Here is a 12905-nt window from a genome sequence, read left to right on the forward strand (position 1 = left end):
AGTTCAGAGACAGTAATGTAATGTAACTTATTACTTTAAAAAGACATGTAATAAGTAATATGTAATGTATTACATTTTGGAAGTAATTTGCCCAACACCGATTATTTATAGTTCAGCATTTCTCTGCAGAGCTGATTCATCGGCTCTCTGCCTGTGTTCACAACAATAACTACCAAAACAATAAAGGTGTGAAGAATATGACTTGCAGGATGTGCACTGCAGGATGTCTCAAAGCAATTATATCTGGTGTGAACAATCTCTACCTCTTTGTCTATTTTATCTCATGGTTTAACAATGACATAACTGCAAAAAGGGTTGGGGTCTTAAAACTGTCTTTCCAAAATAGTTACTTAAAAAGCTTTAGCCTATAAATGTAGCAGCATAGACGTTTCAGTTTTTAGTATAGCCAAGTAAACCTGGTATATTCCTGTAACTGATCAAATAAAAGGCATTTATTTGGACTGGAAACCACTTTTATCACAATAAAAAAATGAGAACAAGAAACTTTTCTGGTATCGAACCCTGTCCCCCCTAGTTTGAGGTGCATTTGCGAGGCAGAGGTAGACACAGCTGTTGAATCCGAGGTGAGGGGCTGGCAGAGCGGGCAGCCCGGCTAACGACGTATGGGTCGTATTCCTCGAAGAGAGCCTTCCTGTTTTTGGGACCGCACAGCTCGAGAAGTCTCTGGTTGGCCGAGCAGTTTCTCGCCGCTCTGGAGACGGGCCAGCAGACGGAGCGCTGCCCTTGGAACTTAGGGTGGTCATGCTTAGGGGCTGAAAAGATAAAAGCAATCATGTCAAACAGGAGGTAAAACAAAGCCACGATGGACAAACAATTGAAAGACTTACTAGCCAGTAGTTCTATGTGTGCTGATGCTTTGTAGGGTATGTGAGTCAAAGGTAAAGGCTTAGATTTGGGGCCATAATTCTCCCGGATCGGCCTTCGTTTCGGTTGGGCAAGCTGGCAAACTCGTGCAGTGGGGACTGCCGTCTGCGTCCCTCTGTTCAACTACAATCACATTTCAGGTCATAAAGGAGGTTATACACACACAAGCACCATATCTGAAGCTATCAAACAAATACAATTTATAAATTAGCTGTTTATGCTCAGTGCATTGAAGAAAGTTTAACAAGAGATACATTTTGAGAGAAACTCCCTCTTTTGGGATTTTTGCCTTTGCAGACCATTTCCAAGCACAAAAACCTATATAACACTCTAAAGGAAAGGATAAACCCCAAATAGCATGATAGGGCCCCTTTAAAGTTTAATATGAAACTGTTGGATGTATTTATTGCTAAAGAAACATGTAGAAAACTAACTTTACAGATTGTAGTATCATAACAAAAACACTGGAACAACAGTTGGCAAAGAGACCAAACTCCAATAAACAACACATTCAGAGAACTAAAAGAAAACATGCAAAGTTCACACATCTTCCTAAGTAGTTGATGCTCTTGCCTTATTTACACAGTTGGCTCTGGAGTTTTAATGACATACTATTAACGGATATTTGGAAATCGACCAGCTACACACTGATCAGCAGTTTCTTAGGAAATAGTGTTTGTGAATGTGTTACTCACGCGGGTAAGAAGTGAGCGTTCAGGCTGCCAGCCAACTGCAGGAGCATGAGGAAGAGCCAGAGTACGGAGGTGATCTGAGGGGACGGCCCTGAGAGCTGCGTCGCTGACCTCCCATTCTGGAGAAATTCTATGGAGAGGAAGAGGGTAATTTAGCATGGATAATTGAGGACACACTAAAAACTAAAACTAAAAAGATAAGGAAAGGGAAAGGAAAGTAGGGGGCAGACACGAGCAAAGACCAAAGAGAAGACATTTAAAAATTAGAGCCAGATGGAGATGAGTTTAGAAAGATCTAGAAAGTTCACAGCAAAGTTTTCTTTTTTTACAACTTGATTTCTTTCTTCATGAAATCTTTTTCAAGTCACTGAAATATTATTGTCATTTTACATTTTTAACAGCTACATTGCTGTGTTTCCTGGTACGTGGAAAAACGTTTTGGTATTTTTGTATCAGGATTTTTTCCAATGAATTGCTGCTGTTAAAGGGACTTCAAGTATTTACTATATGTCTAATTACTCCTGGCAAAACCTTTAATCACACCTGTTCTTAGGTCATAATCACAGGAGAGGAACCCATTTACTCCAAACTTAGAAAATGCATCATACAACTTTCTTTTTTCTCATTGCCTCACAAACATGCAGTAGCTAGTTTGTCATTAATATAATGCATTAACTCATATTTACGTGACTTGACTGTAGAATGTTTTGCTTCTGCATAGCTCTGACCAGCGAGGGGTTAACTCTAAAAAGAAAAACATGTATGCACATCATCACAAAAAAAAGCAGTACAGGGCATGTTGTAAATAGAAGAACGCTTTGGAGAGAGATGTGAATGATGTACCGATTTTGGTGATGGATCCAGTCTTCTCTGGTGGCATCTGATCCAGCCAGTAAACAGAATGACTGGAAAATAAAAAGAGAGGACTTAAAATCACAGTACAAACGGAGACATAGAAAGAAAGACAGGGTTCAGTCAGGCCTACCGGTCTGGATATTTGAGTCTGTTGGGTTTGGGCTGAGCGAGTTTCTTCAAAGTTGCCATGACAGTAGTAGAAGCTGGTGAGGGAAGCAGAGGATATTTATCACAATGCCATCGTCCTTCACAAACATGACAGTAAACAACATACTAAACAGTGTACCAACGAAAACTCAAGGCAAGGCCGCTGGCTTACTTTTGAAAGTTGTTGCTTGTTATGAAACAGTAGAAAAGATGATGTGATTCTGTGATTTCAGTTTGAAAATTACCATAAAGATAACCCTAATACAATTATTACACAAAGGTATAAAGAATGTGAAGCCCCACTCACTTTTATTTTATATATTTAAATAATTAGAGATTACGTTTGATTACTTTAATGATGTAAAATGAGTGGAGTTGATGTTTTAACTTGGTGGTTGAATCCTCCGGCTGGAAAAGTAACACATCAGACACATTTTAATTCAAAGCAACGTGTTTTTGTGTAAGCCATATCTTTGATAGTTCACGTCATTTATCTAGCGAACATTAGAAACATTAGCTGGTGTTAGACTCCAAAAAAGGGAGGATTAATTGCTTTTCTCTGACACAGTAAGTCTGTGAGTTATACACAACAATGAGGATGTTACCCATGTTCATTTTTACTTTTTCACAAACTGTTTAAAACAAAACACCAATAGAATAATTTACAGTGACATTTACATAATAATGACTTGCATCCTGTAACATGTAATTCAATCTATTGGTAATAGCTACACCATCCTAAAAGTGCTGTAGGAAAATAAATATTTAGTGTGTACTATACAGCTTTAACCTTTCAATGCACAACAGAAACCAACCACACACGGATGTAATCGGTAGCTGACACCATTAATAACACAGACATGCACATACATGTATCTTTAACTAATCAAGTTACTGTTTCTCTACTCTAAAAGTTACTATGACACAATAATAATCAATTATATTTCTACCTGTACTGTTTGGGTCTCGTGGTGACACCGACACCTGCTGGTTGCTAGGGGATCAGGTGACCCTGGTGGGTACAGAAAACCAAAAGATCCTCTATGGATAAGGAGGGTTGATGTCCCACTCTGCCTTACTTTGTGCCGCATTAAAGCACAACTCACTACAGATATTTTAGGCTTTTGAAAAATATATATTTTCCGATTATTTTGCCTGTGTTGATGCAAGTTCAATACATTTTGACAATGGTTGTTTTTTTCGAATGCTGGAAGTTCACCCTCAGCTACTATAATAAGTCTAAAATAATTGGTTCAGCCAAAATAAAGACGCTCAGATTCTTCAAAATCACACTTCTCAGCATTATCAACATGAAATCATTTTGCCAGGTCTATTTATCTCTGTGGGCCACATACATACTAGTTTGCAATTGCTACTGGTTTAGTAAAGCACAAAATTAAAATGCATCAAAGCTAAACATCATATATCACAACAACCGCAACGCCAAAGTGTACCACACCTGACCCCTCCCTCAACCTCCATTTTCTAAAGAATCTGCATCTTGCATGGTTGTAATTTCTGAAAGGTAGTTCCAATCACTCATATCGCTCATATAAAATTCACTGAAAAAAACCCAACACCAGCAGTCTATTTAAAAACTGACAACACTTTTATTTTCAACACACGTTTGAAATCTTATAAAACAGCACAGTAAATAATCTACCAAAAGCTCTTTTAATAGTCATAATCACAAAGCAATAAGCTTTCAGTATAATACTGCTATTGATCTCTAAAGTAGTATTGCAAAGAGAGTGAAGTTAACCAGTCATGTCTTTGGGACGTTATGCTGTCACTTTGTGTTGTACACTGGAAACATGAACTCGAGGGAACACTGCAGGGGAGCAGCTACTATATAAGAAATCACAGGCCAGGAATAAAGGGGTCGATACTGTAAGTAAGACTTAAACGTATGATACGGGTTTTTGCAGTCAGAGCACTTTTAAACAGCATTGTACACTGTCGAAATCTAGTTTAGATCCCGACACCCTACACCCGATTCTTTACCTACACCAGGAGAAAACACCTGTTTTATTAAGTGACCTGGTGGTACAGTCTCTCTTTGCTTTACAGTAAAAGAGACCACTCTTCATGCAATGTAGCTTAGATCCTACTCTCTCAGGACACATTTTTTTGTAATTTTTTTTACCTAAAAGTAATTAGCCATCAATTTTTATATGAATGATTGTTGCTTTGAAGTCCATAGTATTAAAATAAGGGGATTTCAGTGACAATACCAGTTCACAGGTGATTATACATGAGGCACTGAGACATGTTATTGAGCTGCCAGTGTAGTTACTTGTGTTATAGTAAACGGAGAAGATGGCACCAAACAATCCAATCTCTTGCAGGCAGTGCAGGTAGAATGGCGATGAAAAGGCATGTAGGAAAACAGGAAGGTAATAGGTAAATATTGAGTATACATTGTATTCAGTAGCACCAGGAGAAAGAGTGTGTCAGTGTCAGAGGGTCTGCACTATGACGGGATACAGTAGGGACATGTGTTCAGCTCCTCTGATTGGCAGCTTGTGTGTAGTGTAGTAGTGGATGACCTCGGGGATGGTGGAGAAGGGAGGGCTGTTCTCCCCGAGCACATAGCGTCCATCTGCAGACCGAGTGAACTTCATGTGCATGAAGCCCTTAAAGCTCCTGTGAAGAAGAAGAAGAAGAAGGGAAACAGATGTATCTTTGTTTGTTGTTTGAGCCTCTACAAAGGGCATACACTCAAATAATAAAGCTGTTTCGGGACACACATTCCGAATAAGTAAAATAAACTAAATGTGGTATCATGGAGAGAAATGTTGCAACGATCAAGTAACCCCATCTGAAACAAACATGGGAACACATCCTATTCTGGGAAAAGGATGAAAGTTGTTGCCGTAAATGTGTCAATGTTCTGGTGACGTTTGTATCTCAAAGTGAGTGTGTGATCAGAGTAGGCCTGTTTTTTGACTGGGCCTGTACGCATTAAATGCTAAATGTAATCCTAAGGACATAAAAGAAAGTTAAATCACATTTTTTACCCAATCTTAAGAATTAAAAGCTGATAACATTTTAGTTTTGTTCAAATGAATCTTGTTAGGATGTCCCAATGGCTTAGGCTGGGGTGTATATGTGAAATATGAACACAACAGCCTTTGGTTAAAATACAGCAGGGGCCTTTGTTGCATATTTTCATGCCACTTGTTTCATGCCACTTGTTTCTCCACTACTGCTCTCTTATTTAAAAAGGCATACATTCCCCCCAAATATATATTTGGGCATCCCAAATGGGTGTGGCATGGATTTGTTTGTGATTTGCAACAAATGAACCATAGCTTGGAGAGTTTTACCATGTATTATTATATTCATCTCCTATGACGCTACTGATTAAAAACACTGATGAATGCTCGGATTGATGAATATGTCTTATCACCTTATGTAACATTATTACTGCTATGTTGGCTCACCGACACCTCAGATCACTATTCATGCCTTTTTGTTTTGGTTGGCTACATGAATGTTCCGTTGGGTTCAATGCAATTAAATCAATGTTCCCTTCCTTGAAATGAAAGAGTACAGATGTGAGATTAGGAGCACGTCCCAGCAAATAATTCATTAGTGTTCAGATATAAACAGTTGAGGAGTGTGGGGGAAGGGGGAAGGGAAAAAGCAACACAGATAAAGCGTCTATATGGGAAGAGAGATAATGGAAATAGGGCGAACAATTAAAAGCTGAAGTCTGAGAAGATTAGCACCACCCACAGACCAAAAGAGAACCCAACGAGGAGAAACAAGGAGAAATCTGATCATTTTGGAAACAATACAGTGTGGTAGGATTCCCCTTTAAGAGAGTGCAATTTTAAATTGAGACAATATGAGAAGGATTTCTTTTGGGGGTGGGGATTCCAGTACAGCTTACTATAAAGCAAAAAGAGGCTGTTGATGAGACTGAGAATGTGCTATAAACTCCTTAAAAAGGACAAATGAGGGACACTGCAGCTGGAGTGGGAGCAGAAGAGTTTACCTGAGCGAGAGCGAGTAGTCGTTCCTGCCGGTCTGGCTGTTCCTCACCAGGTACGAGCTCTCCTTGCACAGAGTCAGTAGACTCTCTGCCTCCGAGCGGCTCAGGGCCCCATGGTACCACCTGCAGGTGACCAGGAAAAATGAGGACAGAGGAAACTATTGCCTACATGGTACAAATGTGTGTGCCTGCAATACACTACAACAATGACAACAGGCATGAAAGAGGTCAAAGTGAAGTAGTTGTAAGTGGACTTATTTTTAGGGATGCACCGATACATCGGTGAGACATCGGCCGATGTTAGTCCTATTTACCACCATCGACACACCGGTAAAATAAGGTGACATCACCTCTCCTCTGTGAGGAGCTGCTGCTGCACGCTGCGCATGCTGCAGGACTTCTGCCCCGTGTACCGGGTGTCTGGAGGATCGGTAAATTAAATCCATCATTCAGTGTTCTTGGGAGGCCGTCGTATATATTTGTGACTTTGTTATACTTGCTGCTACTCCCGTTAACTTCCAGAAACTTACTATGGCTCGCTCAACCTCTCTCTCGCGCTTACACATGCACACACGTATCCCCCACTCTGTCTCTTAAAGGCTGCCTTAGTCTGCATTGTGCTACCATTACAGTTTACATAGTAAAACATCGGCCATCGGCAAAAACGTTATTCTTAACATCGGTATCGGCCGACATTTTAGCAATCGGTGCATCCCTACTTATTTTAAAAGCAGATCTTTGTGTATCAATGCGACAAAAGCTTAGCTGCTCCCATCAGGATGCTGAATTTGTTAGAGGCAATTTATTATTGTCAAGAAAAGCTAATCAAGCACAGCAACACAGCAAGCAGGTCTGGATTATCATACTTAAATGTGTGCCGAGTATCTTTGATTTCCATAGTAGTAAAAGGCAGATTCCACTTTGCATGGGAAGCGTTCAATGTGTTACCTCTCCCCGTGTTTACAGGCAAGTTAAGCTTTCAGCAGCGTCAAAACAACTTTCACTGATTTTCTGTCTAACTCCGTAGTTTCTACAACTTGTGAATGCTTAAATAGCAGATGGACTGTTGGACATTGCGATATGTGGCAGTGATTAATGCATTCCCTCTATGTTGCATCAGTTTTATCTAAGACTGCTGTCTTTGCAAAGAGTCAGCTTCCTTATTTTTCTATAAAAGCTCACACAGCTCATTTCAAGGAAGAACATGTGAAGTAACAGTATATGACAACAGTGAAGAAAAGATGATATTTGCTCTAATCGCATTTTGTGAACAATCATTGTAATCAAAAAGGTATCCAGGGAAAACATAATAGGAAAACACTAAAGGAAATAACAACATGACACCCTGCGTTCGTACCTGTTCATGCAATCTCAGAATAAATAAACATGACATTTTATTGTGATCAATATCAGACTGTAAATTAAATTCCTCTGAATGCTCAACTGAAATGAAGCCAGTAAAAGTCAATGTTTCCCCACTAAGGATAAATAAAACATTACCACGTTCCCCCTGACACACACAGCCTACTAAGAAACCCTGGGAAAGAAAGTCAATATCCTGCATAATCATTCAAACATCACCATCATACTGTAGTGTTACTGAAGACAGAAAGCTTTTCTCAGCAGCCGGTTTGCTTAAGTTGAAAAATGAATGTAATACAGTTGAAAGTCCTAACCTTCCTTGGGTCTGTGCAATTACAGACCAATATCTGTTAAACACTCCGATATGCTATGCTTTTGATTGGTTGATTTCTCAGCTGCACCTTCATTTCCCTTATTTAATTTGATTGTTGATCTGATTAAATGTTCCTTATAATGCAGTTTTCGCCACGTTGTGCTTTTTTCTTTGTTTGGCAAGTGCTAAAAATCAACTAAATATAGGAGTAAGTCTTTTAGAAGCCCTAATACTCTTGAAATAATAATGTGTGGAATATTTTCAAAAATGTTTACCAAGTGGGGGAAAAAACTCAAAATGTAAACATGTGTGATGTGGGTGAGTAAAAAGAACAAAAATGATCTTTTAACATTGCTGATACACACTTACACTTGTCTCTCCAGCGGCATATATGGGTCCACTCTCTCTCCCAGGAGAGGAGTGTCACCAACCAGACGCAGTGTAGTGGACTCAGCCGCTGTAGAAGTAGTGCCCGGCTTGGTGAGCCTGGTTTGCTCTGTCTGAACCCGGGAGCGCTCCCTTTCTGCCCCTTCAAACTGAACTACGACCCAAAAAAAACATACAGTATGTCAAAAAAAAAACAGAGAGAAGACAGATTTGAAATATAGATATATATTGAGACATCAAGTTTACCTGCTAGAGCTTTAGAGATGTGGTCCTTCTTCCACTCCCAGGGCTGGTCGTACTCATCCGCCGGCCTCTCATCATCCTGAGGGAGCCTGCTCTCCCTGCTGTCTATCGGGGGGAGTCCTCCCTCAACACGCTGAGTCAGTTGCTGTGCGGCTGGAGCAGCTCGGTGGTGGTGGCGAGTCCTCTCCTCGTACGGATTATCGTATATTTGGCCCCCATCTCCACTCCCAGATCGGTTGGTCATCATGCTGTGCTGCAGCTCTGCACAGTACACAAAGAGTAAATTAAAAGTTTGGTTTCATGTGTTTTTTATCATAAGGAAGGTCTAGGTGATAAATTAATACTTTGACTCAAAATGAGAAATGCACCCAGCCCCGATTTAGAAACTGTGCCTTTAAACAAGCAGTCATGACTTCTGTAACTTTGAGATTTCCAACTATACTACAAATATGTAGAAGTGCCACTCCAGTGCTGCTATAATCATTCCTTGGCTACATAGATGTAGCAGAGGCCACAGGGCATATTTGGAAAAACACTGACCAATCAGAGCGGAGTGAGTTATTTCGAGAGGGGGATTAAAGAGACAGGAAGTAAACAGAGCTTTTCAGACAGATGGCGAATACAGATATATTCAGACACACAGTATAAGAAAATACTGTGTTTTTTGTAGTAGAAACTCAATAAAAATGTCACTTTCAGAAAAAGACATGCAAGCACAGTGACTTTATAGATAGCCTAACATTTTAAATATTCCAAGGAACCTAAAATGTGAGGAGGGAAAAGATCGAACCTGAGATAATCCTCTGAGCCTCAAATGGCTCCATATAACTGCAGCAGTCTGTTGGTGCAGATTTTGGCTCCCAGTTTGGTCTGCCTTGTGGGTCTGGACGGATATCAAATGGATCAGAGTAGTCTGTGTCAGCGTCCGATGCTGCTGGAGCGGAGGGAACCACCTTTGTAGGGAGAGGAACAAAACATCTCACTAAAGAGCAAGCTGGAAATATAACTCAGGTATGTGAATTAGAAAAAGGGGGGGGGGGGGCAGGGAGGGGATAGAGATACAGCAGTAAAAGGAGATGTGCCAGAAATAATTAAAGCTGATCACAAATAAAGATGTTTCTTACAGGATCCTCCTGTACAGTCACAGGACTGAGGGGGACTTTACTGCAGCCAAACTCCTGAGAGTCCACTTTAATAAGTCTGTGCTTGGGAGACACCACTTTCACCTGTAACACAACACACACGTATTTAAATTCATCTTGGAATTCATTGTCCAAGGGAGATTTACTACAAAAGGAAGTCTACACTGTAAAGACCTACACATTATCTGGTAAAACATTAACAAAAACGCTTGAAACTTTGCTGTGAATGCTAACTTTTGTGTATTCACTAAATGACTGTAAAAACATGCATGCCATACCGCCACACCGTTAGACAGCACCGAACCGAATGCAGGGAAAGAGGGAAGGCTCACTGTGGCATTACAGGGGCTGAAACCACCATTCTGGTGCTCCTTATCAGAGTGTTGATACGGGTCCTCAAAATCTAGCTCCTTCTGAGCTCTGTAGGCCCTCAAAATTTCACTCTCACTGTAATCTGGCCTCGGGACCTGCGGAGGGTCACGCCTGGAGCCAAAGTTTAGGTAGTCCTTCAGCCACTTTGCCATGGATCTGGGAATGAAGTGGAATATAGATATGTTAGAATAATCCACATTAAGTTTTTCAAGAATCAACTGGGACAATATAAATTGCTACCATTGGGTTATGATGGATAAATGGTATCGGAAGAAGGAAACAAATAACAGCCAAATTGTAAGACTTATAAGTAAAGCCAGCGTTGGAATGTAACTAAGTACATTTACTCAAGTACCGAACTGAAGGAAAATATTTTCACATAATGCAGGCACATGTTGCATTTTTTACATTTATTTTGCAGATACGTGGCAGATTTAGATTATTATTACAAAATATAAATTGACAAACACATTTTCGTGTATTTCCATTGGTTCATTTACCCATTAGTGTATAAAGTAATCCAAATATACCCCACTTTCACCAAGTGATACATTTAAGTAAGGGTATTATAATGCACCACTAATTATAATAGTTATTTAAAATATAAAGTCTCTGAATAGGCGATTCTGTATAACAAGTACTTTTACTTTTGGTACATAAAGTATATATTTGAAGCCAATACGTCTGCACTTTTACTTAGGAGCAATTTTGAAAACAGTACTTTTACTGGTAACTTGTTAAATCCCTCGAAAATCCCTCAGAAATAAAACATATATTTTCCTTAATCAACAGGTCCAGCGAGAATAAAATATCCAGCACCTCGGGATTAACATCATTAAATGTAAATTGACAGTGAGCTTTGATAACAAAAGGTTAGCGCTAGCCAGCTTGCTAAACCTGAAAATCACAACAACCATTGACAATAGCTAGGTAGCATCAGGGGGTAAATTAGGGGATTCAATCAATCACATATTAATAATAACAGATTCGGGATTTCCTTTCAAATGATCAGCACTAAATTGAATAGTTGACAAATGCTCATGTTACGTTAATTATTTTTGAAAAGAGTAAAGGGTTAAATAATTGAAGTCTTACAACTGATGGTCAACGCTGTTGTAAATATGCCAAAACTAGCTTAGCTAAGTTAGCCGGATAGCATCTAACGTCGAAGCGTTCCAACAGTTTGCTGACTGCTAACGGCTTCACTTCTGCACGCTCACCCTCTTTCGTTGCATTGACAGTTCCCGGTCCAGTTAAGGCTTTCTGCTAACTATCCGGCGTTTCGGGCTTTTTCACGTTTTCGGGACTAAGAATAAAACATTGTTATCCATGAAATCTGTCCTGCTGCCTCTGCGCCAAGCAGGTCAGTCAGCTAATGTTAGCCGGACCAGACGGTGGAGCAGACTGAGACACAACACTCACTGGCGACGGGTTTAAAGGGGAACACTGCCATATTTTTGGTGTGACGACATTAATGCAGATATCACTGTTGCCTAATCCAGATGCAGAGTCAGTAATATATACCTTTGAGCAGAGGTGTAAGAAGTAAGTAAAAGTAGCAATACTACAGTGTAAAAACACTCAGTTACAAGTACAAGTCCTCCATTCAAAATGTTACTATAATAACATTTAAAAAGCATTAGCATTAACATATAGGCTACTTTCCAAGAGTAAAAGTACTTCAGCACCAGTTTGTATTGCATTAATGTGTTCATCTCTTCAAAGCTGCACTTGGTAAAGGTGGGGTTTACTTGAATGACTTTACACACTATGGGTAGCTTAACCTATACTACCTAAATCTGCAAAGAAACCAGTAACTCAATATGTAAAATAAAAGTAGTGGAGTAAAGAGTACAGCATTTGCTTTCAACATGTAATAAAGTAGTATAATGTGAAAATACTCAAGTAAAGTACATTGTGTGTTCATGCATGAACATATTTAAAAGGTGGAATAAAGTATAACATAATACAAATAACAATAAACAGATAAATAAACACATCTACCGTAGAAATTAATTAATTTGGACTGTTTTTGTATACATTAAAGACTGGTAAATTTGTGTGGTTAAAGCTAGAATATATTTCAAATATTAATTATAGTACACTTTATTAGTATAGCAATTTTAATTCAAGAAAAGCAGCAACCAGAAGTCATCAGGGGTGGATAATACATTTTTTTTAAATCCCACTTTTAGTGATAACATTTAGGATATGAATATTGGAGACTTCCCCATTTGTTTTTCAAACTAAACCACAAGTGTTTTATAAGGAACACCGAGTAAAATGATGTACATATGATGAAAAACAGATCAGACATTATCTCTTTGAATTTAACTCTGCCGAATGAACAATACAATCTAAAATCAACGGTGCAAAACAATGATGAGTTACATAACACTACGAGTTTGTTGGAATCTTTAAACGTTTTTAGTTGAGTCTGATATTCCTGTCTCTGATGTACTAAATCTTTGTATTTGTGTGCTGACAGACAATTTGCAGCACAACAA

The 12905-nt window shown here is 39.3% G+C and overlaps 2 protein-coding genes across 5 annotated transcripts; both read right to left on the minus strand.

Annotated features, from left to right (window-relative positions):
- Positions 1–161: 161 nt before the first annotated feature.
- spmap2 (sperm microtubule associated protein 2) lies at positions 162–5084 on the minus strand. 4 transcript variants are annotated; one of them, XM_063909587.1, is made up of 8 exons: positions 4876–5003; positions 2931–2987; positions 2563–2635; positions 2421–2482; positions 2264–2321; positions 1581–1707; positions 849–1008; positions 162–773 (listed from the first exon to the last, which is right to left on the minus strand). In XM_063909587.1, exons 3-8 carry the CDS (start codon positions 2619–2621, stop codon positions 532–534), a joined length of 708 nt encoding a protein of 235 aa, XP_063765657.1. In that variant the 5' UTR covers positions 2622–2635; positions 2931–2987; positions 4876–5003; the 3' UTR covers positions 162–531. The 4 variants fall into 4 exon arrangements, with proteins under 4 accessions (XP_063765657.1, XP_063765655.1, XP_063765654.1 ...); XM_063909585.1 differs by lacking the exon at positions 4876–5003 and adding an exon at positions 3530–4021; XM_063909584.1 differs by lacking the exons at positions 2931–2987; positions 4876–5003 and adding an exon at positions 3530–4021.
- shda (Src homology 2 domain containing transforming protein D, a) lies at positions 4166–11831 on the minus strand. The gene is made up of 8 exons (XM_063909583.1): positions 11619–11831; positions 10305–10554; positions 10009–10110; positions 9675–9837; positions 8888–9145; positions 8624–8795; positions 6583–6702; positions 4166–5225 (listed from the first exon to the last, which is right to left on the minus strand). The coding sequence occupies exons 2-8, from the start codon at positions 10548–10550 to the stop codon at positions 5039–5041; spliced, it is 1248 nt and encodes a 415-aa protein (XP_063765653.1). The 5' UTR covers positions 10551–10554; positions 11619–11831; the 3' UTR covers positions 4166–5038.
- Positions 11832–12905: the final 1074 nt, after the last annotated feature.

Source organism: Eleginops maclovinus, chromosome 19 (genome assembly GCF_036324505.1).
Source record: "Eleginops maclovinus isolate JMC-PN-2008 ecotype Puerto Natales chromosome 19, JC_Emac_rtc_rv5, whole genome shotgun sequence".
In the NCBI taxonomy this organism is placed as follows: Eukaryota; Metazoa; Chordata; class Actinopteri; order Perciformes; family Eleginopidae; genus Eleginops; species Eleginops maclovinus.